Below are 25,916 nucleotides of genomic sequence, written 5' to 3' on the forward strand. Positions count from 1 at the left end.
CCATGGGGCTGCGCCTGTGCACCTGCCCCAGCTTCCACCGCTGCCTAATTATTTCTAGTTCATTAACAGCCTCAGGATTGCTGGCTGGGCCATGCTCGTGATGTTCAGCCCTGCTGCTGCCGGGCTGACACGTTCCTGTGCAGGCCCGATGCGGAGCTCCGGGCGCCTGCTGGAGTCCAGGGTGCTCAGAGGTCTTGGCTGTGTGCTGACAGTGATCTCCGTGTCGTCAGGCCTTTAAATGAGCATCATTAGATCTTCTGAGAACCAGCTAATTACACTGGAGGCCCTGCTCGTTTCACAGATGTCATCTGTCCTGCTGGGGCTGTGGGTGTAGTGTGTAACTTCGGGTAAGGTGCCGAGGTTTGGGCTGGGGGAAGCTGTCCCCAGCCATCCTGCTGCGGTTCCTTTGTGCTGCAAAGAAATGCAGGGGCTGGCAGCCTGCAGCTTGCCTTCCCAAGGCTGCTTGCTGTGCTCCTACACACCCTTGGACCTCTTTTTGGGAGTGTTCTCCAGCACGGGCAGGGGTGGCAGGCGATGCCAAAGGAGGGAGAGAGAACCTCTTGCTGATCACTCACAGAACAGTTTGGTCTGGAAGGGACCTTAAAGCTCATCTTGTTCCATCCTTCTGCATGGGGAGGGACGCCAATGAACAATTAAAATACAGTTTGTCCTTCTGATTTTTCTGTCATATATTTGGTTTTTGGGGAGGACAGGGGGTTGTTGCTGAGAACTGGGCAAAGTGTTTATGGAGACTGTTGCTCAGGAAGAGTTTAAGCAGGGAGAGTGTATTTATCTTCTTCCATGAGCAAGTAAATCTGAATTTATGAACCTGTAGGCTGTCTTACCTCTACGCTGATAGTAAAAAAGATGAAACGGAGCCAGTAATCTCACCAATGCTTTGATTTCTCAAAGTCAAGTTGCTTACTCCTCACTTGGGTAGCGTCCAAATTGTGTCACTTGGCCTCAGCTGCTCTTGCAGCTGAAGCTCCCAGGGGGGCTGGGGACAACATGCACAACAGCAAATGAGTTTGTGCTGGAGAAGAGCAAACCCTGGGGGATGGAGGTGGCCTTTGATGGGCTGTGGGAGGGCACTGCTGCACCCACACAGGGTAGGCTGTGCTGTGCATCTGGGCTTGTCACTGTGCTCCATGGTCTGAGCTGGGTGACAGATCCCCATAACACTGGTGCCTGTGCTGCTGTGTGGAGGTGTTGAAGAGCCTATGACCCATCTATGTGAGTGCTTTGTGCTGCTCCCCTTGTGCTCACTGCTCTGCATGTGCTGTTGATGAAGGGTCACCAGCGTGGCTGAAACCTGCTGCCTGGTTCCTGGCGGGAGAGGAGGCATTTGGGTGCTCTGCTCTGTCTGAACATCATGGCAGGGTTAATCCAGACTGGGTCAGGCCAGCAAACACTTTCCCCAAACCCTCAGTAATTATAGAAAAATTACAGTTAGTCTGGTACAGGAGTAAAACTGCCTGAAGAAGAGCTGGCTGTCAGGGAGACCTTGGCAGTAGGTTGACTTAAGGTACAGGGTGTTCTTAAGGGAACTTCTGAAAATCTCATGCTTTAAGGGAGAAAACCTCACTTATTGCCAGCAGCAGGGCTCATTCATGAACACACAGGCCCAGTTCGTTCATTCCTGACACCTTGGCTTCAAAGTTTTAAAAAGTTTTGTGATCAGCTAGTTGAAAGGGAGTTTCGAAATCTAATGAGTGCAGATGCTTGCTGTGCCTTCTCCCTGAATCTGTACTCTCATGCCCTGGGGAGGGACTGCAGGGAGTGTAAGGGGCTGCTCTAGGATTCTGGTGAGCTGTGGGCAAGAGTGGAGGTGGTGTGGGGAGGTATGGTGCTGTGAGGTGGCAGGTGAGTACTAGGCTTGTTTAGGCTGGGGTGCCCTGATCCCAGGGATGGTTGGGTAAGCCTAGGGTGCATCACCATTCCTCTAGCCAGGTGCAGTCTGGAGACACAGGGTCTGGAAACCTTTTATTCAGGGGTGGTTGGGTTATGGGAGAGCTGTTACTACAAAAGAACTGGCACTGTCCCAGTGTTGGACAGCAGAACTGGGCTCCACCATCTCCTGTCTAAAGTGGGAATTCTCAGTGGGGAAGTAGAATTGACTTGAAATTGGGTTTATTTCCGTTGGTCAGCTCTCCTATTCCACAGGTTTCAGTCTGCCCATGTCTGCCCATCACTTATGGTCCAGAGCTGGAGCAGAAGCCTCCAATGTGTTCTTCAAGGCTGGATTCTAATGGTTTAGATAACTGAAATGATTTAACAAGGATTGACAGTTGTGTTGGACAACTGTCTTGCTGTACCTCTGGCTGAAGGAGCACAGTGAAGGTCCCAGCCCCAGCCAGGGAAGAGCCAGGTGTGCTGCGTGCCGGGGACACCTGTGTGGCTGTCTTCAAAACACACTGGAGAGCGTTGATTGCAACAGCCTGGGAACAAGATTGCAGCTCTTCCCTCTTAGCAGTGATAACTTTGAAGTGACTTTTGAAGGGTTGCTGGAAGCAATTTTTTCAGTGAGCAGATTAGAGATAAGAGAAGAATTCCACCCTGTGGGGCATAAGCAGTTCAATTCATACCAACTCGATGGAGAGGGGAAATTGAAGAGAGCTTATCAGCTTCAGGAAAAATCAAATGTAAACATCATCCCCAGCATGATTATGGTTCACAGCTTAGTTGGATGTCACATGCCTCTGTGGCGTGAAATGGTGCTGGCGAGGATGATTACAGAGGGAGTCAGCCAGGCAGGAACAGGCAGAAAAACACCCTGTGCCTTGAACTCTTAAAGACCCTGCAGTCACTTCACAGTCAATAAGTCACAGCTCAGCTGCAGGGAAGGAGGAAGGCAATGAAAATAGAATTCAGGCTGCTCTGGCAAATTAATTGTTCTTTAAGATATGAATCGGCTGGAAGCACATAGGGAAGCTGGGATGGTGGAGCCTGGGAACTGGGAAGGGCAGTGTGCACAGCAGGCAGATGTGGGCACTGCCCTAAGGATGCTGAGCCTGCCTGTATCGGTGTCAGGGCAGGCTGCAGAACGAGTTTCTGAAAACACACAGGATGGGGAATGATTAGTCTCATTTTCATTACCCAGCACTTGGCACTGACCTGTATATAACAGCCCATTCCACCACTGCTGGGTAGAGCTGCCACTGCCTCGTCCCACTTGGGAGGCACATGGGCCTCTCTGGAAGAGCTCCTCAGGGAATGACCTGAGTGGATTCAGTATGAACAGTATATAATTTGGGAACTATTATTGAAATGATTCACTGACATGACTGTTATGGGCTCTTGCCAGATGCACAATTGTAAGAAATATGGTCTTCCCATATAAGGTGGTTATAGCCTGAAAGGCAGCAGCAGGAATTCCAGCAGTCTTCCTTCATGGATGCATCTTTCAGTTAGCACCAGTTGACTCCAGAAATAGTCCTGCCATGGCTGTGTGATACTCTGATAAAGACTTGAGAGCTCTTCTCATCACCTGCTGCTTCAGCTTTGTCAGTATTTGATTATTCCCATCCATCCTTTTGGGTTGCCAAGCTTATTCCCATATACCATAATTAATCTCTAGAAACCTGGCAGGTTCCTCACTCCCAACGGATGCAGTACCATGTGCTTGCTGGGACCTACTGGTATGAGATCTATTCATCTGTGCATGTGGGAGCTGCAGATGTTATGTGGGGGTCACAAACTTGTGACTCAAAAAGCAGAAATCACTGCACCTTTTGCACTGCACTGGGGAATGTCAGAAGCAGAGTGGAAGAGGGAAATATTTCCTAATCCCAGTGCAAGGAGTGTTGCCTTTGTTTAGGTGGAATTGAATGCTCAATGCTTCCATCCCCACAGCATGGGGAGGGAGCTGCTGGCCATGTCGCTAGCATGAGATGCTCCCTCTGGAATCCTGGCTGCAGGAAAGTGGGAGCCAAAGCAGGTCCTGCCTTCCCCAGATGGTCTGATCCTGTGGATACACTCTCACAGTCTCTCCTGGATCCCAGGGAAGACAGTGGGAGCAGGAGGTATTGGAGTAAGCTGCCAGTTTTGGGACACACTCTCTGGTTTAACACAGAGACCTTGGCACCTCCTTTCCTCCAAGATGCTTATGTTGCGAGAGAAATGACTCAGAATGTTTGAATCATAGAATGAAAGAATAGTTTGGGTAGGAAGGGACCATCTCATTCCAAACCCCTACAGGGACACCTTCCAGTAGACCAGGGTGCTCCAAGCCCCATCCAGTTTGGCCTTGAAGCTCATAAATAGCAGCAGAACAGCAGGTGGCAAGGTGGGGTATTTCCTTTCCCATTAAGTCTTTCCAAGTCTCTAACCAAGATCTCTGATAGTCCCCTTTGATTTGTTTAATAACCCAGTGACAATGTTGCTGTCCTTCACCCATCTCCCAGGCCTACAAGCTGGGTCAGCTCGTGAATGTGCCCAACATAATTTTTAGTCACATCAAACTGATTGTCTGATCATGTCTGTGGGACCAGGCAGAAGCATTGTGCAGGTGCAAAGCCCTAGTTGTTTGGTGTGGATTCCCTGTAAGCACTTACTGTTAGATAGACAGACAGACTTACCTCTGTGGTATTTCACCATTCTAAATCCATGGTGAGTGCAAGAACTCAAAGGAGAAAAGTACTGTTGTGTTCTATTAGTCTTTGGCAAAGCAGAGCTCCTGGCCAAGCATGGCCTGGATGTTTGCTGCTGGCTGAGGGTGCCAGTGCAGCCGCTCGTGTTTCCCTGAATGCTGGGGTGAGGACACACACCATGCTGAGTCCCTGCTGCTGCTGTTCTGCCACAGGAATGCACACACAGACAGGAAAACACATGGGCACAGCAGAGAGGAAATCAAGGCACTGCAAAGGCCTGGGAGCCAAAGACTGTTCAATGGTGAAATGAAACAAAAGCACAAGAAGGAAGAGGATCATGTAAAAAACCAAACTTGTGGCCTGTATGAAATGGGCTTGGTCTTGATCCCCAGCAGCGCAAACCTCAGCAGAGCCCAGCATTGCTCACCTGCCTCCTGGGGACCATGTGCCAAATGGAAAGCAGCTGCTGGCTCTCCCAGGCTCTCCCCCTCTGGGGAGAGCTGGCAGACTGAGTCTGTGGACAGGAGCCTGGCTTCTCCAAGAGCCCTGTAGAAGCCAGTGCATACAGTGATGTTGGGGCTTTTCCTTCTTAGGTAGGTCTTTGAAATAGTCACTTCCTAAGCAGCCTGGCACTTGTTTGCTTGACCTTTTCAGTCATGCCAACAGCTGGGTTAATCTCCAGACTTTCTGGAAAGCATTTTTTGTAATTAAAAAGCTTAAAGTGATTAGAGCAGCTTCTCTGTTGCTTTCTCTTCTCACCCACATATTTAGCAGAAGATGCTGTCAACCCCAAATTAAGTGTCATCGTCTTCCATGGTATGTTCTTGTGGCTTCCCTGGCTTACATGTGGGTTTTGGCACTGGCTTGTGGTGAATTACCAAGCTGAATCAGAGGACATTCTGTGGTGGGGAGGAAATCTGAAGCTGGCAATGTGCTGGGTTGCCCCAGTGCTCCCAGCCCTGCCCATGATGCTGGTCACCACTTACCATGACATATTTTTATCTCACAGATCTAGGGAGAGGATGTGAGTCCCTTTGCCTCTCTTTCAGCTTTCTTTGAAAGCTGCAAGCTTTCATCTGTAGCAAGCATACTACTCTTTTCTAATTCTATTGAAAAAACCACAAATGTGTACAGCTAAGGAGTCCGTATGTGATGTGAAGGTTTCTCTTCAATATTCACTGTAAGACAGAAGCAGGCTGGAATAATCTACATGTGTAGAAGAGCTGTGTTCTTTTATAGCGTGGAGCTGGCATGTTCTTTACAGTTGCGCCTCTGGCAGATGCCTATGAGAAGTGCTGTCCCTCTGGATAAGTGCTCAACTTTGGATCTGGAGTTGCAGGAAACAAACTTTGCTGAGTCCAACCACTGCCTGTGCAGTTTGCATTCAGTGTGAGGAGTGTAAATGCTTTGCAGACTCATCAAAACAGCCCAGTCCTCATCTCCTTTGTAATCAGCAGAACCTGCATGTTCTCTTTGCAGAAATTGCTACTAGAGAGAGTGGGGAAGACTTCCTGGGAGAAGAGAGAAGTTGTAAACCAGCTGTTTGCCTTCATCTTTGAAGACCTGCCTGTTGCATGAGGAGTGTTTGGAAGGGCTAGGGCCCACATTCCAGGAGCACAACTGTAGCTGCTCCTGCTGCCCAAGGCACTCCTTGATCCAGGAAAGGGAACCAGGTCATGGCCCGGGGTTTGTCACAAGACCAGCCCGGGCAGATCCACGTCCATGACTGAAAGGGCCTGGAGATTAGCTGAACATGGGAGGGAACAGCATAGGCAGCAGCTCCTGTCTTTGTTCTGGGTGAAACAGCTCAGTCTCCTGAACTGGGAGGAATTAATGGATTACAAGACAAGGGCAGCTTTGCCTCTTTTGTGGTCACTGAAACGCAGCAGCGCTGCTGGGATGGTGCCACTGGCGCCGTGGCTGTTGGGGAGCTCGGTCAGACTGGTCAGACTCCACTGAGCTCCAGCGCTGCTTTTCACTTTACTGCATAATGTTCACCTCTCCCAGCCACGCTGGGGGATGAGGCTTGATTCAGCTTCTTCCCTGTGCTCTGGCTGCCACTGTTAAAGCTTTCCTGCTTCTGCTTTCCTGTGGGAGCTCTTGCATGGGTCTTGGTGGCTCCTGCAAAATGAGTTTTCATGCTCTGAGGGCCTGTTTAGGCACAGCAGCTGTTAACTCTTCAGTTAAACCCAGTAATGCAGCTTTGGACAAAGCTCTGTCAAGCTGCTGACTCTTCACATTCAAGTTGTTTGCGGTCCTGTATCGTGGCAGACACCTCCTAATTTCTTTTCCAGAAGATCTGGTAGTGCTTTGACCTCAGCCATCTCCTGAAGAAAATGCAGCTCACCAGAGGGAGTGCTGGGCTGGGAGCCAGTCAGGTCTCTACTCCTTCACCGAATTTAGTAAATCAGAGTAATTCCCCAGCTGTTTCATGTTTTTTTCCAGAACACTTCAGCTGCTTTTGGGGCCAGGGACCTGAGTTCACAGTCATTTAGCAGGGTTGGTGTTAGAAGCATGTCCTTAGTGTGACCCAAACTTTGGGCATATCAGGATGCTGCCCTTCAAAATGGGTGTCTTGGATGTGTCAGACTGTGCTGGTGACCATGTTGTGCTTCTGCGAGAGTAGAATTAGTCAAGACTGTTTTGCCTGCTCATTTGCTGCCTGACAAGATGTTGTTTAAATTGCTGGTTAGACTTTTCTTTCCTTTGGTGTTTGCTGTTCTCAGTTGCTGCTTTTCTGTCACCCAAGTAATGAAGGTCTGGATTTCCAGTGGCTGAGACAACCACTGGGACTGTTGAAGTACAGCCTGATGGAGTTGAGGACTGACACAGAAACATGTGTCATGTCCATTAAAAGAGCATTGTTTGCGAAGTCAGTCTCTTGGGAATTCAGGCTTGATGCACAAACTTGCTTTCTGCCTCCCTGGTTAAGGTTGGGTTCACCCCACCTGGGCGGAGGGGTCTTGCCAACCCTATGTGGAACAGGAAGGCCAGGGAGGAATGGAGTAGGTAGAATAAAAGCAATTCTCCTGTATATTTAAAGCAGTAGTAATTTAGGTCACCTTAATCTGCTCTCCCTCCTCCCCTTCCTGCAGGATGGGAGAATATCCCGGCCACGTGTGCTGCAGGGTGATGATGAAGGGGGACCACCTTTGTCTTGCTGCTGTTAAGCTGTGGAGCATCCTGTAGCCTTGGGAGGCTTCTCTACCTGTTTGTTACCTACCAAAAGAATCAAAGATAGCTCTCCAACAGTACAGCGAAACAGTGTTGTTTCTGTGTGTGAGATGATTGACTTCAAGGTGATTTAATTCACTTATTTCAATTATTTTTGGGGGTGGAATTCCTGATTTGTGGATGGACCTGTGATTCTGTTTTAAGGACAGTCATCCTCCTGAGCTCTAGGAATTTACCTGGGTTTTCACCATTTGTAGTTGGGCAGCAGTACAGTCACAGCATTACTTCAGGTGCTGTTCAGGGCTGGTCCTGTCAGCCCTCCAGTGATGGAGTTGGCTCAGAATGGCTGTGTATGGATTTTTATCTCATTCGAGGCTGTCTGAGCTCAGGTAATTCAGGCCCCTTGGCACAAATTTGAGCAACTTGAGTGGAGCAGTTTGGGTTGGTGTGTTTATACAACTCACAAAGGGTTCAGAGCACTTGAGTATTTTTATGTACTTGGCAAGTTTTGAGAGATTTCATGAAGCCCTTTCAAAGCTCAAGCCTCATCTCCTAGGTCCTGTGAGCCTCCCAGCAGACCGCAGTGCTGGAAATCACAGAGTCACAGAATCTCCTGGGTTGGAAGGGACCCACGAGGATCACTGAGTCCAGCTCGTGGCCCTGCACAGGAGAACCCCCAGAATCCCACCAAGTGCCTGAGAGCATTGTCCAAACACTTGGGAACTCTGGCAGAGTTCAGGCTCAGCCACCAGTGGTGGTGTATCCTGCTTTGTCCTACACAGTTGATAAAATTTTGGGAGTCACAACAGCTGAGGTGGGACATGGTTCTGCCCTTGGAGCCTGCTTGGTTTTGTGACCACTTTTTCCACAGTGGATCCCACAGAGGGGACAGCTGACCTTAAGTCAGTTGTTACCTCTGGTGTCTATTGATTTTACTTGAGGTCCTGAAAAACTGAGGGATTTAAGAAAAACCTTCAGGCTTGGCATAAGGCCTAGAAACACACGTGTTCATTGTACAAAGTAAAGTGAAGGTGATGAGCTAGAGCCTGCCATGGCCATTGTTTGCGTCTTTAGGATGTGCAGCTCTCTTCCCGGTGTAGGGCTGCGAACTGGAGCCCACCCTGGCTTTGTGACGATGATGGCGTTTTCCTCGTGGGTTAATGTGGGGAGAGGGAAGAGTTCTCTGCAAGGCAAAAGTGATGGATTTTTGTTAACTCCTCTAAAATACCAAGGAAGATCTGCCTATCTTTGTGCTGCCTTGTCATGTTTGGCACAATCTGTGACCTGGGCCAAGACACAAGGAAATATTGCCAAAGCCTCTGCTTTGAGCAGGATGCAGCAGCTGAGGACAAAGATGCTGCAGTAGTTTTTCTTTCTGTAGTTTCTCTGCACATCTGATGGACCAGATTTTGTGGATTTTTCAGTATAAAATTGTCCATTATTTCATTTTTCAGAGGGAGGGAACTGGCTGAAATCCTCCTCTGGCTAAGTGCTCCTTCCCTGAATGTGCTGATGGCACTTCAGCAATCACAGTCACTCCACTTGGATGCTGATGTGGAACTTGGTTGTCTCTCTGTGTTCTTGATTCGGCAGTTTCCGTCAGTGAAGCTGGTTCTGCATCTCTGTGCCAGGATGAAGGGGTGGTGTGCTCAGTCCCACATGCAGCCCAGAGGGCAGATGTAATACCTGAAACAGTTTGTCTTCTCTTTAAATGTCACTTTTAACTGGGTGTCATCTGCAAAGTGACAGTTTTCCTCCTCTCTGTACGTGTTGGGTGCCGCTCTCTCCATCTGGCTGGCTGTGTGTTGACGGGGGCAGTGTACAAAGTGCAGAGCATTTGCTGGCAGAAATGCAAACTGTAGAGATGTAAAATACTCCCTGACTTCAAAGCTGGAATAGACAGAGCAGAAAATGAAGTCTCAAAGCTGTGCTTGTCACTGTTAATGACATGCTCAGTTACAGACACTTGCTGAGGTGGAATTCAGAAATAAGGCCTTGGGTTTCACTCTTACCTAACAGGTGGGAATTATTTGGGAGTTTAAATAGCACATGTTATGGGGTGGTTTCTGTGGTTGGTGAGGACTGTTTGTTCAGTGGTTAGAGCTGAAATCTGGAAGGTTAACAATTGCCTTTGCTTAATGGAATGTTTTTTTCCCTGTCTAGTTCTGACTTACGTTACAAGACAATTAAGTTTTTCAGGAGGTAGATATTATGTTGCGTTTTGTAGCTTTTCACAGATTCCTGGAATATCCTGAGCTGGAAGGGACCCACAGGGATCATTGATCCCAGCCCCTGTCCCTGCACAGCCACCCCAACACCCCCACCCTGAGCAGCCCTGGGAGCGCTGTCCAAACGCTCCTGGAGCTTTGGGACGATTCCCTGGGGAGCCTGGGCAGTGCCCAGCACCCTCGGGGGGAAGAACCTTGCCCTGATCTCCATGCCAAGCCCTGGCCCAGCTCCAGCCCTTCCTGGCCTCCTGTCCCTGTCCCAGAGCTCAGCCCCTGCCCCCCTGTGCCTCCCCTGGGGAGGAGCTGCAGCCCCCCAGGAGCCTCCCCTCAGTCTCCTGTGCTCCAGCTGTAGGAGCCAAGTGCCCTCAGCTGCTCCTCAGCCCCTTCCCCAGCTCCGTGTCCCTCCTTTGGGCACTCTCCACCAGCTTTAGATCCTTCTGATCTTGTGGTGCCCAAAGTGCCCCCAGCCCTGGAGGTGAGGCTGCAGCCTCATACTGATTGATATGCGTATGGATTTTTTTAATTCCAAGACAATTCTTCTCAGCCCAGTATCTCTTCAGGCTTAAATTTATTTGGATGGTAGAGAACTGCTGACAGTCTTTCTCCTCTGTAGTCTCAGACAGTTGGATGTTTGTTTTCATTTCAGTATTGGGCAGGAGTCACTGGTGGGTTAACTATCTGGGACACTCTTTTGAGTAAGTGGCTTCTGGACCAATAATGCCAGAAAATGCTTCTTAAAGAAAATGAGAAATGTGGCAATTTGGGAGGAACTTGGATTAATATGTGCAGGCTCTGGTTTTGCATGAATGGGATGGCAATGAGCTTCCACAGGGGATGAGATTTAAAGTTTATAACAATCTCAGAGACATACTGTGACTCCCTGAACTCCCAGATTTTAAAACACAAAGATTGGATTTATTTTTAATATTTTCTAAGCTGAAAACTGGGAGTGAAAGGAGGCTGGAAGTGCCCAGCATGAAAAGCAAACTGTGACCTAGAGGAGGAAGGTGGGTTTTTACAGCAGCTGAAGAAATTAAATTTAAATGCTGAGTTTTGCTGTGAAGTGGGTTAAAAACTTAATCTGTAAGGGTGAGGTGGGGTGAAAAATTACTTAATTCAAGGCCTGTGGGAGGGAGAGATAAGATGTGTCTGAATGGCAGCTGCTCATCTAAAGGAAAAAGGAGTGTGTTGCAGGCAGAAGTAGCAAGTGCTGCCTAGTACTTCATGTTTTCTAATAGAGCTCCTGCTTTTGACTTGACAGGAAAACAATCTCCAAAGCTCCTTTGCCTTATGACTCACCTTTAAATGCAGGCAAAACCAATGCACCCATTTTGGTGAAGAGGAAGCCAAGACTGAAGCCCATCCAAAACTGTACAGCTTGGTCAGGCCCATCCTTGAATGGGGCTGTGGTACCTGCAGGATGGTTCTGCTTCATCACAGCTGCCTTCTCCTGTTCCCACGGACACCTTCCCCCCTGCCTCTCTGAGCCTCTTAGCTGCCCCTCTGCTGTGCTGTGGGAAAGGAGCTCAAACCTGCTGGGCTTCCCCCCGTGCCTTGGTGGGACAGAGCTGGAGGCTGAAGCCATCTGGTGTGGGAGGAAGCTACTGGATTGGGAGCCAGGAAATGTAGACCTTAAGCCCATGAGACTGCCCATGTCAGCCTGCAGAATCCTTTATTCCCCACTGAGAACTGCTGTGTAAGTGTTGGCCAGCATCACCACACACCTCTGTCTGTTCCTGCCTCCAAAGCCACCACCATAAACCAGAGAACTGGTGGTTGGGAGGAGAAGCCTGAGCACACAACTGGGTTGTCCTTCTGGAGATGCTTTTCAGAGGGAATATTTGATGTCAGTGTGCCTGGCTGTAGCTTGTGTTTATCTCCAAACAGAGGAGCATATTGTGCTGTTCCCCCTCTCTTTTGCAGGTCAGTGGTAGTCTGTGTTTGTTTGATCCAAACTTGTAGTGTTCTGGTTCAGGGGAATGAATTTATTTCTTGTTTTTTGAAATCTTAGCAAACAGTGTTAAAGAACTCATGAGGTTCTTCCGTGTAGTTCAGAAGTGTTAAGCTGAAGTTCACTCCATGCTGCTGGCTTGAGTTGTGTGGCCAGCAGGACCAGAGCAGTGACTGCCCCCCCCCACCCCGTGCTGGGCACTGCTGAGGCCCTGCCTCGAGTCCTGGGGTCAGTTTTGGGCCTCTCACTACAAGAAGGACATTGAGAGGCTGGAGCGTGTCCAGAGAAGGGAACAGAGCTGGGGAAGGGGCTGGAGCACCAGGAGCAACTGGGGGAGCTGGAGGGGCTCAGTCTGGAGAAAAGGAGGCTCAGGAGTAACCTTGTGGCTCAGCACAACTCTCTGACAGGAGGGGCCAGCTGGGGTGGGGTCAGGCTCTTCTCCCAGGGAACAGGGACAGGAGGAGAGGAAACGGCCTCAAGGTAGCCTACGGGAGGTTCAGGTTTGGACACTGGGAAAATTTCCTCACTGAAAGAGTGGTCAGGCCTTGACAGGCTACCCAGAACAGTGGTGGTGATGATATCCCTGGAAGTGTTCAAAAAACAAGTAGAAATGGCACTTGGCTGTATGGTTTAGTGGGCATGATGAGCTTCAGTCAGAGGTTGGGCCTGATGATGTTGGAGGTCTTTTCCAGCTCTAATGATTCTGTGATTCATATGGCATCCCAAGTTTTTCCTTGTGTTGGGCAGATGCTGAGAAAAGCTCTGAGAAGGGCACAAGTTATTCAGGGCTCTGTTTGAGAGCCTTGGAGACCAGAAGTTGTTTTCAGTTGCATCTGGAGCTTACAAAGTGATTTCAGTGCACATTTATGAGCTGTGTATACAGCCAGCCTGGTCTCTTCCTGGGGTGGTCACTTGCATTTTTGCAAAGTCATTGTCTTGGGAATTCAAGCTTGATGCCCAAACTTGCTTTCTGCCTTCTTGGTTAAGGTTGGGTTTACCCCTCCTGCACATCCCACCTGGGCAGAGGGGTCTTGCCAACCCTATGTGGGACAGGAATATTCTTGGTTGTAGTCAGTCAATATTCTTTAGTTGTAGTTCTCTCTGTTTAAGGCATGCCTTTCCTCCTTCTCCTCACTGGAGAAGGGCTGCCCTGAAACCCACAGCACAAGATCTGGAGGCTCTGGAAAGCTGGGAAGAGAGCTGACCCAGCTGGCTGGGGTTCAACTCCAAGGTAACTTGCTGTCTTTCATCTGTCAAACACGTCCTAGAAACCACATCACTTCAGAGAGACCTTGACCCCTCCTCTGTCCTGTGCAAGTGCAGGAATCCCAAGGTGAGGCACGTCCCGTGGCCTCTGCAAAGTCAGGCCAAGATGGTGCTGCTCCCAGAGGGGTTTGTGGCTGTGCTGGGTACAAGTGGATGCTCAGCCTTGTGAAGAACAGTGCCAGCCATCTGCAGGGTCCTCAGCACCTGGGGGCCTGCAGGAGTTTAGGAGAACAAGTTCAGGAACAGCCTCAGTTCTGCCTGAGCAGCACCTTGGGGAGCCTGAGTGCTCTTTTGGATTTTGCTTTCTTCTTTTGCATCTTTGGGCACATACCTGTGCAGAGTCTGGAGATCTGGTTCCCAAGTAAATAAATAAATGGGCATTGCTGCGCTTCGTTAAATAGAAGTAATAAATTCCTGGCTCAGCCTCTTAAGTGCAAGTCCTCCAGGCCAGGCTGGAGAAGCTGCTTTTCTGCCCCAGCTTTGAGCAGGCTGCAGGTCTGTGCCAGAACCAGCCTGTCCTTCAGCTCGTGGCTGCCTGCACTGTAGGAGGCTGTCCCTGATGGCTGGTGTAGTGCAACTGAGACATCCCTGTAGCCCAGCATGGGCAGCAGGCTGTCTCTTCATGCCCTCTTTATGTGTCTCACCTGTTAGAATTTCCTAGTAAGAGCTCTAGAAGTATTTTTTGAAATGTCATTCTTTTTTAGGTCTCTTTTCAGCTCCTAGCTGAGTCACTGGCTACCATGCTACAGCCAGGATCCCAGGGAGAGGAGAGGCTTGCTGAAACTTTGAGTTACAATTTTTGGCAGCACACTCCATCTTTGGAGCTTGTTCTGCTGTGGTTTGTTTTCTTCCATCTGTTCAGGTGCCTTTGTGAGAGTAGAGCAGAAGCGCCTGACCCAAACGCTTGAGTCACAGAGAGCAGAAGGCCGTAGCTGGGCGGGTGAGAAAAGAACATGGTAATGAGCAACAATGTAAATTTAATCTTCACCTCCAACTCCCCACACCTTGTGTCAGTAGCTTTTGCCCTGGAGGTCATTCCTGAGTCTGACAGCACAGTGACCTGTCTGTCCAGAGCTGCTGCAGCTCTGGGGAATGTTGCTCACAGAGCCCCAGTTGTGGTGAAGACTGAAGGCTCAGGACCCCTCTATTGTATTGCACTAAGTAGTTTCTTTAGTTGTGGTTTTTCACTGAGTGATTTGAAATTTGCACTGAGTAGTTACTGTATTGCACAAATTGTTATTCCCTTCTCCCATCACATGGTCTCTCCCTCTGCCCTATACCCCCTGGTGGTCTGCCCCCTGGTTACCCCTCCCCTCCTCAATGGTGTCCCATTGGCTACGGGAGTGTCCCCACGTGGAGAAGAGCACTTCTCGTCTTTTGCTTTCGTCCATGTAAGACCGTGGGGGCCAGGGTCCATAGCTAGCTGGAGTGGACTCAAACAGCAGCCCGAGACACACGGATCTAACACCCCTCCTGGCTACCACCCACTTCAGTCTGGGGAGGAGGGAAGGTGTTGGCATGTCCCGGAAGGGGAGGGATCATGGAATCACAGAATAGTTTGGGTTGGAAGGGACCTTAATGTTCATCTTGTTCCATCGCCTGCCATGGGCAGGGACACCTTCCACTAGACCAGGTTGCTCCAAGCCCCTTCCAACCTGAGCTTGAACACTGCCAGGGCTGGACAGCCACAGCTCCTGAGGATCCTGTGCCAGGGCCTCACCACCCTCACAGCCAAAAATTTCTTCCCAATATCCCATCTAACCCTGCCCTCCCCCTTGTCTTGTCCTTCTAAGCCCGTGTCCAAAGTTTCTCTCTGGCTCTTAGAGTACCTTTAGGCCCTGCAAGGGGCTCTGAGCTCTCCCTGGAGCCTTGCCCAGGTGAGCACCCTCAGCTTCAGAGCAGAGGGCCTCCTGCTCTTGCTCCAGGTCCTCTGGACTTGCTCCAGCAGCTCCATATCTTGTTGGACCCCAGACCTGGAGGCAGCTCTGCAGGTGGGACCTCACACGAGTGGGGTGGAGGGGCAGAATCCCCTTCCTCAACCTGCTGGTCACAATTCTTTCGATGCAGCCCAGGATCCATCTGGATCTACTTGGAGGAAAGAATTTGCAGTAGCTGGAATAGATTAAGCAGAGTTTGGTCCTAAAGGGCTGGCCAGCCCTCATTTTGTTGTGCTCTGGGATCTGGATGGATGGTGCAGGAGAGGCACAGGCAGCAAGGGTGGTGAGGTGCTGCCAGGCAAGCACAGGACATGCTGATGGGAAGCAGTGGAGTTGGAAGAGTGAGTTTCGAATGATACCAAAAAACCAGCTCAGATTAGCTGTATCTGCAGCCTGGAGAGCTTGGGTTTCTCCTTTTTACATCAGCAAAAACTCAGGTTTATTTAGAAGTAGGTCATAGAATCATGGAACCATTAAGGTTGCAAAAGACCTGCAAGATTATCAAGTCAAACCTTGACTGGATGTGTCACTGCTCTGCTTTTTTAAGCATGTTTTCTTAACTGTGTGTTTTCATTGGTACCTGGTCAACTTGAAAACCGTGTCTGAGTTGTGCAGAGGATGTGCTCTTTGAGGGCTGTATCACAAACTCACACTCTGAAAACTGGAAATGCAACCTAATGCTTTTGCCTGGACATCTGTTTTTGAAACAGGTAGAAGTTAGAGATGTCCCTGCCTCCTTTCCCACCCAGGCCTTGTCCTCAGCATTGGGATGCAAAGCTTCACATTGCAGTGTTGTCAGCAGCACCTGTGGCAGCCTGGATGTGTTTGGTGAAGGAGTTTGTTGGCTGCTCCCATCAGGCTGGGTACAAGGACTTTATCTCCAGTGACGCGTGTTATATGTAACCTTGCTCTGAAATCCCCTTTCAAGTCTCCAGTGCTTGAGCACCCTCAGAAAATCTCTGTCAGGTGATGTTAGCCAGAGTGGAATTAAATCTTACAGGATTTAGCCAAGCAGCTTTGGCTACAGAGTAAATCAGGAAATGCCCCACTAGGTAGAAATCCAGGTGCACCTTTGGGATGTCCTGTGAAAGGTGGCCTGCAGTCAGAACAGCTGTTTTCCGTTTGGGGGCTGCTGTCGGTTGGGATGCTGAGATCCCATGGATTTAAAGCTGTGCTGACTGTGGTGACATCTCTGTGTCCTGCTGTTGTGGTCGGTGATTATTGGGAAACTTCAAATAGATTTCCTTACCTTCTTTGACTGTAGTTATTCGACTTCAACAGGTTTTTTTAGAATGTCAGAAAATGGTGGATATCTTTTGTGAGTTGCATTCTTTTATTCTCAGGCTAAATTAGATGAGAATAATTCCTTCTGGTGAGTGAGCAAGGACCCAGGCTCGTTTGAGGAAGACACTTTTATTTAGTGGAAGTTACGAATTATCTAGCCAAGCCCTCCTGGAGGGAGACAGAGCTGAGAGATAAATAAAGTCAGTGGGATGGTTTGTCACTGTCTCATGCAGCCTGCAGTCCAACTCTCATGGTGTCTGCTGTGCTGCTGCTCCTGCAGGCAGCTGGAATGATTCCTTTGTATTGCCAGTGCTACCCCCAGACAGGCTGAGATCCTCTGCAGGATACCCAGAGAAGGAATATTGGAAAGGGAGCCAAGCTGATGTGCAAAGGCATCCTCCTGCTCTAGTTAAAGGGGGTTTGTCCTCTCAATAACAATATTCTGTGCTATTTATCAGCATAAGAAATTTTGGGATTGAGCACAGTGAATATATCCTTTTTCCAGCTAGCAGTTCCCTGTCCTTTGCCTGGCACCTGCCTTGAAGTGTCCTCACAGAGCCAGCGAGTTCCAGAAGGAGCCTGGCTGGTGAAGAGGCTCCAGCAGCACTAATCCCTACCTGGCTGGGAGGTGCTATGGGCTGACACTAAGCCCCAGGCAGCCAAAGCCCTGAGCTGTGCCATGATGGAAACCCTGGGTATTTGGGAGAGAACAACTGTTCTGGCTGTGGCAGGCAGGGTATAACCTCGGATTAGTCAGGTCAAGCTTCTCCCTCTTTATTAGTGGCATTGGGAGAGCAGCATATTGGGGGATGGAGGTGAGCCTCCTTCCCTGCACATAGGTAGGACATGTTAAAGGTCCTGGATCCTGCTTCTCAGCAGGAGTCTGCAGGCAGGGGAGATGCTTGCAAAATGAAGGAGGGAAGTGAATTCCTTTGCTGCCTTGTGCTTCTCTGTCCTGGGTTTGGGAAGTGGCTCTCGGGGACCTTGTGGCAGCTGGAAACTCCATCTGAACACACAGAATGGAGTCCCAGGGGCTGCCTGGGGTCATGTGCTACATTCAGGTCCCCAGTGATTTTGCAACACAGCTAGAAAGGCAGCAGAAGATTCTGTGTCCTTTTGCTGCCAAACTACAGCTCTGGGCAGGCAGGACATGCTGGAGTGAGCAGAGTCAGTGGGTTGTAACTTGCGAAGCTTATCCTTCCCTTGAACAAAAGTAAGGGCCGCTGAATGTTGCTCTGGCTCTTCTGGATGATTGTGAGGAATGTGGCTTCAAAGTCCTTCAGCCTTTTATGGCCCTGCTCTAAATTGGCGTAGTGGTTTTAGTGCGGGACCTCTGTGCCTGAGTGTCATCACAGGCACAGAACTGACTCGGTCCTGCAGAGGTGACACTTCCTGCTCCATGTTTGCTGTCTCTAATCCTGCTCAAGCTTTGTTGTGAGTGCTGGTAGGCAGATTGGGCTTGCAGGTTGTAATAAACAGCAAAGCCAGAAGGTGGGAAGAGGCTGGCATTCCCAGCACCGCTGCTGGGTGTTCGACCTTGGGAGCCTCCGCCTTCCTGCCCCCACTGCCCGCGGGGGACGTGCTGGGGAGCCTGTGTTCCTCCCCTGCACAATCCTCCTGTGGCCGGCGTGTGGAAGGGAGCAGGAACACGGTGTTCAGATAAGGCTGCACCTTTCCCATGGAGCAGATGTTTGCCCGAACATCCCGCTGGATTGCATAAGTTTGCATAATGACTGAGCTGAGCGGCTGCAGCCTGTTCTGCTGCTGGGTGGCAGCTATTGTGTGCTGCTTTTGATGAGATTTTTGTTGTGCTTTTTGTCACTGTGTCACACGCTTTGGGCTCAGCACTCCAAAATTGTCCTTTTTCTACATGCAGCTGATCCAAAACAAGAAAACAAATCAGTTCTTTTTAAATTTCATTTCCCTGGTCTTGTCCTGCTTGTTCCTCACTGTAATTGGGCTTTGGTGCTGTAAGTGCTTTTCCAGCGAGTTGTTAAGGAAACGTTCCAGCGTGGTGATGTCCTGCCTCAGCTCCCTGAGGAGGGTTGCACCCGGGATGCTGTGCCCCGGATGTGGTGGCACCTGCAGCTGATGATGAGGAAGGGACGTGTTAGCTCCCTGCTTGCGTCTTCAGCTTCTGCCCTGCCTCTTGAGCTGGGATAAACAGATTTATTTTTGAGGCAGAAAGAGTTTCTGCATAAACCCAAAAATAAACTGGGCTGGTAGATGCCTTTACTGCAGAACATCCTTTTGTAGCAGTGCCTGGCAGTGCTGATGCTCCATAAGCTGTAAGTTTCCTTTGATCAGCCGAGCTGGGCTGTAAAATGCAGGTTCAGTTCTTATCCCTAGGAGCTAGCAGTGGAGCAGCTTCTGGAGTCTGGGGGTCAGAAGCCTGAGGGGGTGGCTGGGGCTCCCTGTGCCCGTCTGTCTCCACTTAATGGAAGAGCATGTCCATGCCCAGGGTGGAAAGGAGGGGTCAGCCATGTCACTGCTCTCAGCAGGTAGCACAGCAATGCCCTGAGGCCCAGCCTGCACATTAAGCTCTTTCCCTTCATTTGTACAAGCCATTTATTTGTACAAGCCTTGCTGTTCCCATCCCCAGCATTTCTGCTGAGGAAAACAAGACAAAGGCCATGGGAAGAGTGCAGCACACGGAGCTGGGGCAGCAGATCCTGGTGTGCAAGTGTTGTTTATGTCAAGGTGGCTCCTGTGCGCTTCAAACAAGGCACGGAGCCCACGTGGGTAACGAGAAGGAGCAGAGGACAGGGAGGAGGTCAGGGTGGCTGAGGTGGGATTAAACAGAATTATTTATCTCTGGCTACTCCTGGTAGCCCAGTTTGGATACTGCCTGGTGCTGCCAGCATTTCTGCTGCAAATAGGTGCTGGACTTTGGATGCTGGCTAAAGTGTCTTGAGGAATGTTGAGCTACCTGTGCTGCAGGTGCATCAGAGCCAGGCCTCTCCTCCCCTTCTATGCTTGCCCATAGGGATGGAGCAAGCCTTGCCTGAGCACTGTGATGAATAATGGGGTGAACCAGGCAGTAGAGAGGGTCAGCTGGGTTTTTCCAGGACCAGTTTTGTGTGGCTGATCCCAAAAGTCAGTCTGTCTGGCAGTTCTGCAGGGAAAAATAGATACATTTAGATAGTAAATCTTTATGTAGGTTCTACATAACAAGCAGAATTTATCTCAGGTTGCTTTATTTCTGTATTATTTCTGCAAGCTCTCAGATGGCAGGAGCAGTGATCCATGCCCAGGGTGCTGAACAGCTACAGCTTTCTGCCAAGAGATGGCACATAGAAGGGGGAAAAAATCCCCAACATTTTAATTTAATTTTGTGCCTTACTTGATGATTCTCATCTGAATAAAATTGTGTTGAATTATAGGAAGAAAATATGTTTAATGCTCAGAAGTAGGTGCCTGGGAAGGGCAGGTTGTAGTCAGCTGCCTTCTCTGGGGGGTGGCTCAGCCAGCTCCTGCTCCCTGTGGTGTCCCCTCCCCTCCCAGGACTGCCCTGTGCTACTGCTCCATGTGCTGGGAGCTGGAGCCACACGTGTGGCGTGTGAGAAGAAATTCAGGGGTTGCTTTTGCCTGTGCCTTGAGACACAGCCTGATGCTCCTGCTGGCTACTTGGGAAGCCCAGCTGGCTGCTGCTCTGGCTCAGGGGCTGCTTCCCAGCTCAGGAGTGTTTTCTGGCTTACAAGAGAGCTGGAGAGGGACTCTGGAGAAGGGCCTGGAGGGACAGAACAAGGGGAATTCCCTGTCAAAGGGCAGGGTTAGATGGGAAATAGCAAAGAAATTCTTGCCTGTGAGGGTGCTGAGGCCCTGGCACAGGGTGCCCAGAGCAGCTGGGATGCCCCATCGCTGGAAGTGTCCAAGGAGGGGGCTCAGAGCACCCTGATCTAGTGGAAGGTGTCCCTGCCCATGGCAAGGGGCAGAATGAGATGACCTTTAAGGTCCCTTCCAACCCATACCATTCTATGATTTGCTGAATTGCCTTCCCCCGGTCTCCCTTAATTTTAATTTGTTTTTACCAGCAGTCTCTTACAGGTAGTAACAGCGGTCTCTTTTGATGGATATGTTTAATTTCCATCCTTTCTGCCTGTATTTCGATAGCAATACGTGTGTAGGGGCTTTAACTTCCACAGCTCCTGTCTTGGCATTCTTGTTCCTGCCTTTGCCTGTAAGGCATTGACTGAGCAAGTCTATATTAGGGATCAGATGGAACAGGGAATCATGTCCTGGTTACAGTCTCCACATCCCCTTGTTGTCCAAATGGGCTGCTCAGCTGTGTCTCATTGTCTTGATCTCAGTGGAGAAAGTGAGAATGAGATAGGCACACTCCTTTTGGGACACCTTCCACCAGACCAGGCTGGGTGCAAGTGGAAAACTGCAGGTCTCTGGTGTGCTGGATTTCTGGGAGAGTCATGCTGTTGCAGCCTCCAGCCAAGGAGCTTATGTAGCATTTCTGTTTTCATGTATTTTTAGTTCCAGTCACATTGTATGTCCTTATAAACCCTTAAATAAAGTGAAGCTTTTAGTAAAGATTCAGCAGCAGTTCTGATCAGAGAAAGGAGTCCACTGGTTATTCAGATTTGTTTTGACTTCTCTAGGGCATCATAAAGCATCAAATACTTAACATTTATAAATATATGTCTGTGTATATAAAGAAAACTTTGTTATTAGATCCTGTGGCACTGCCCAGGCTCCCCAGGGAATGGTCCTGGTCCCAAGGCTCCCAGAGCTCCAGGAGCATTTGGACAGCACTCTCAGGGCTGCTCAGGGTGGGGGTGTTGGGGTGGCTGTGCAGGGACCGGGGCTGGGCTCAATGGTCCTTGTGGGTGCCTTCCTGCTCAGGATATTCCAGGATCCCACTAGGATATTCAGGATATTCTGTGATCTTAAATTAGGCTTCTGCTGGATTTTTGTAAACCTTTTAAGTAATTCCTTTCCAGTGGACAGAAGCCTTTAATGTCTGTTTTGATGATGAAGGGTTTTGGCAACAGCTGCCTCAGCTGCTTTGAAGGGAGTGGAAGGGACACCTTCCACTATCCCAGGGTGCTCCAAGCCTCATCCAACCTGGCCTGCAACATTTCCAGGGATCCAGGGGCAGCCACAGCTGCTCTGGGCAACCTGTGCCAGGGCCTCTCCACCCTTACCTTGTGGAGGTTTTGCTCCTCTGGCTGGTAGAGCTGAAACTTGAGCCCTTTCCTGTGCACAGGCTTTCCAGGAGGAAATTCCTGCCTGTCCTGCAGGGCGTAAGCTTAGTGGTGGAGATGTCCAGTGTGACTGTGAATATGGAAAAAAACACAAGTTAAGTCTGAGATGGGAATTGCTGAATACCACAACTGAAGTGTTTATTTCAGAGGCTGCATAGAAGCTCAAGCACTGGGACAGGGTCACTCGAAGCCCTGCACAGATGAGAACAGAACTGAAGGCAGCAGGTCAAGCATGCATGAAGTGCCTGGCAGAGCCTAGGCACAGACTGGAGGCAGGGCAGAAAGTTGGGGTTTCATCTCAGGGTTTCCCTCCAAGAGCCTTTCATCCCATTTCTGAGCACGGCCTGGTAAGCCACACCAAATCGGATCAGAATTATTTCAATTAGCTCGTTAAGTGTCAAAACTTCCCACAGCAGCGCTCCCGCAAACCCAGCGCTACCTCGTGGCTCAATAACCCCTGGAGCTGGAGTTAAATCAGATTTTGCCAGACCATCTGTCAGCTTGTTTGAGCCGAGCACAGCCACGTGCCATGCACAGAGGAGCCAGTGGATGATTTTTACATTTTCTGACTAGACAAGTTGATTTTATAAAGCTGATTACTTTTTATTAGTGGTGGGGGCAGAGGGAAGTTTTGCTGGGGTTGCTCTTGCCCACGTCAGGTATAATTTCTCCCCGAAATCTGTGGTTCCTTCCCTCCAATACCTTTCCTTTGTGTGGATGGTTGGTGTTGATTCCACATTTGGTACATGTACAGCAGCAGACACTTAAAAGCTGGGAATGAAAGTGGCTTGTCGTAATTATCACAAAATTAAAGATCATCTCCTGCTCTGGAATTGCGACAAAGTGCAGAAACAAGCTTAGTGCAGCAGGAGAGCAGTGGCAGCCGTGCAGGGAGAGGACGTTTCCCTGGCCCAGAGCTCTCAGCTGTGCTGTGTTCCCAGCAATTTCCAGTGCTCAGTCTGGAACAGCATTAGCTCCTTTGGATTCCCCCATGGTCTGGAAGTGCTTCTTCAGCTTGTGCCCTGGAAGTTCATTAGCCAGATGCTCACTCAGAGCTGTATTTCCTGCTCTCTGTGCCATTGCAGGGTGTTTTGTTCAATGATCACAAAATTGTGTTGGCTTAGGCCAAAGAAGGAATTTTTCAGCACAGTTTGAGCTCACAGTGGTCTTGAGCCATGTGGTGCTGCAGTCTGAGAACTGGAGGAGTGACAGGGTTCATGTCCCTCGTGGTGTGTGTCAACCATGTCAGTGACACCCCTCACTGAGGGGCCAGCCTGAGTGTGTGCCCAAGGGGAGCTGCTCTGCACCCTTCAGGGTCCCACTCTGCTCTCTCCTCTCTGCCCGTTTGCAGTGGGATTGTGCAGCACCAGGGAGTGGCATTTCAGTGGCTGTTCCTGAGGCAGGAGTTGGGCACTGACTATTTAAAGGAGAATAACAAGAAGTGACTCTTCCTGTGCCATGCTGGCTCTGCCCCGCAGGCCGGGCTGTAGGCCCGGGGGGTGCTCTGCAGACAGCTCCAAATGCCACGTGACAAGACCTGTTTGTTTCACGTGAGAGAATGCCCAGTTTGTGGAGATCAGGATGGTGAGACACCTGCAGCACTTCTGAGTCAGAGCAGTTTCATCTCCCCTGTGATCACCAAGGGTTTTTTGTTGGGTTTGTTGTTTATTTGCTTTCCGGAGTCTGAAATATTTTCTAAAATGTGACTGAGTCACATACTTCCCTGGCGTTGTCATCCCATTATCGTGGAATCTTGGAATGTTTTGGATTGGAAGGGACCTTACAGCTCATCTTGTTCTACCCCCTGCCATGGGCAGGGACACCTTCCTATAGACCAGGTTGCTCCAGGTCCTGTCCAGCCTGGCCTTGGGCACTGCCAGGGATCCGGGGGCAGCCACAGCTGCGCTGGGCACCCTGTGCCAGAGCCTCACCATCCTCACAGGGGAGAATCTCTTTGCAATATCGCATCTAACCCTGCCCTCTGGCAGTAGGAAGTTATTCCCCTTTGTTCTGTCTCTCCAGACCCTTGTCCAAAGTCCCTTTCCAGCTCTCCTGGAGCCTCTTCAGGTACTTGCCCAGGTTCTTGCTCAGGCTCCTTCTGAAACAAGCCCTGGAGCAGCGTCACTGCTTCTCTTTGAGGGGGTTGAACAGGTACCATGGATAAACCCTCAAAGTCCTTCCTTCACCAAATGGGGGAGATGCTGAAGCAGCAGAAGTTGGGTTGGGGGCTTCTGGGCTTTTCCTGCTCTCCAGCCAGGAGACAGAGGACATCCAATCCCTCCCAGAGAAGACCACCCCCTAATGTGAATGTAGATGAACTCAAAACTGCACTCAATGGTCTTTTGCAAAATTAAGCCCTTTCTGAAGGATTATGGGTTGCTAAGGATCTTTGCCTATAGGAAACCCTGTAGGACAGGAGCAGGTAGTGGCAGACTCATACATGGAAGTAAGGCCTTAAAGCAACAGCGATAGAGTTTGTGCTCTGTGCAGGAGACTCCCCCATGAGAGCTGGTCTGTGCACACAGAGGTGCTGAGGGCTGCTGGGGTAGTGTGGGCAGCTCCTCTCCAGCAGCTCTTGGTCCTTCATGGTCACTCTCAGGAGCGAGCTGGGCTGGATCTCACGGTCCCACCTTCCACACAGGAGCTCCCTGCTGTCTGAAATTAAGGAGCTTCTTGCAAACTTGGGCTCAGAAAAACAAACTCAGGCTAGGAAATGGGAGATGGCCTCACGTCGAGGGTTTGGGCCTGTATTTCCAGCTCTGATTATATACCTAAAAGCTTAAGGCAAAACCCTGATTTCCACTGTTGGCTGTAATGGAGCAGCAGTGGCTTCTCCTGAGGCAGCAATAAAGATAAATGATGCATTCATTTGTGTGATATATTTGGACATAGGATTCTATAAATATATTCAATTATCAATATAGTTTGTCAAGTGCCTTCTGAGTGTCTGGAAAACAGCTTCAGGAGTGTCTCTCTGGGTTTCTGTGTGGATCCAACTCTTCAGTGTAGTGTGGACCCATTGCTTAATGGGGCAGCAGAGATTTGCAAGATCTCTCTGCTGAAGCCTCTAGGAAATACTGTTGCTGGGAAAAAAAATGTGCATTTTGGTGCTTCTGAATATGAAATTGTTCAGGTGACTCCTCTACCATCAGATTCCTGCACTAGTGTAGCTGAAAACTGAGTAAAACCAGCTGCTCTAAAGGCTGGCTGCTGTACTTGAAAAAACAAAGCTTTGAGCTGTTTTCTGAGTTTTGGTGGTTGGGTTGAGGGTTTTTATTGGATGTCCCTACTTCTCCTGATATTCTTCCCTTTTGTCTGCAGGTCTGGGCCCAAAGAAGACAGCCATCACTGAGGTGAGATGTGTAAAGCTAGGTTTGACAGTCCTGTGTTGAGAAATGAGAGCAGAGAGCTCTAGGAAACTCTTCTGCCTGCCTTTTCTGAGCAAAACTGCATTTCAAAATATTTACAAGATTACTACAAAATCTGCATCTGTTATTTGGGAGAAATAAAATTGGTGGCAGGTCTCTGGGGTCCCTTCATTGCATCACTGCAGCCACAAAAGGGATGTGGAGGGATTGTGCCCATCATGTGGCCAGTTTTGGCTGTGTGATCCATGATGCCTCTGCATTACTGACTGAGGGCACCTCTCCCACACCAGCACCTGGAGGTGGGAACTGCAGAGTACATGCACTGGGCATCCCCAGGCCTCTGTGGTGGGTCTTACCTGTCATTGTCACTGCTTTTAATGAAGGGATGGGACTATTTTCTGGCTAAGAACAATTTATTGCTCAGATGAACATCAGTCCTAGAGACTGAGATTTTAGAGGAGCAGGCAGTCAGCCGTAGCTCAAAGAAGTCACAAGTTCTTTGTTGCAAGACAATACATAACTTTTTAAACCAACAGACAGTTGCCACAGGGTTTATTCTGCTTTTCTAACCTATCACCACCTTTACTTATTTCTGCTGCACTGTGGATACTTTTATCCAGTGGGCTATTATCACACATATACACATATGCTTCTCATTATAACTTCTAAACTCAGCTTACTCTATACATCCACACCCCTACGTTATACACCCTTCACTGTCTTACCCAATACAGTTTCTCACTCACTTAAGGCATATTCTTACTTACAACTAGAGAAACAGAAGTTTATGGTTTTTCTGCTTAATGTCTGTGTATTGTATTTTTACATCAATCCAAGCTTCTCCCAAGGCTGCAGATCAAACCCTTCCATGTCTGTGGAAGTTTCTATTTTTCTGATTCACAC

General features: G+C 49.5%; 1 protein-coding gene across 8 annotated transcripts in view; it reads left to right on the plus strand.

The window, feature by feature from the left end:
- The window catches only part of PIP5K1C (phosphatidylinositol-4-phosphate 5-kinase type 1 gamma), a 51,565-nt gene that overhangs the window by 1,052 nt on the left and 24,597 nt on the right, over nucleotides 1-25,916 (plus strand). For 7 of the 8 annotated variants that reach the window (XM_059870145.1, XM_059870149.1, XM_059870146.1 and 4 more), the window contains exon 2: nucleotides 24,967-24,998. The exons of the other annotated variant lie outside the window; for it this stretch is intronic. In XM_059870145.1, the coding sequence (XP_059726128.1) occupies nucleotides 24,967-24,998 (32 nt within the window). The remainder of the gene's footprint in view (nucleotides 1-24,966; nucleotides 24,999-25,916) is intronic. 8 annotated transcript variants of the gene reach the window in all.

Source organism: Haemorhous mexicanus, chromosome 29, assembly GCF_027477595.1.
Source record: "Haemorhous mexicanus isolate bHaeMex1 chromosome 29, bHaeMex1.pri, whole genome shotgun sequence".
Classification (NCBI taxonomy): domain Eukaryota; kingdom Metazoa; phylum Chordata; class Aves; order Passeriformes; family Fringillidae; genus Haemorhous; species Haemorhous mexicanus.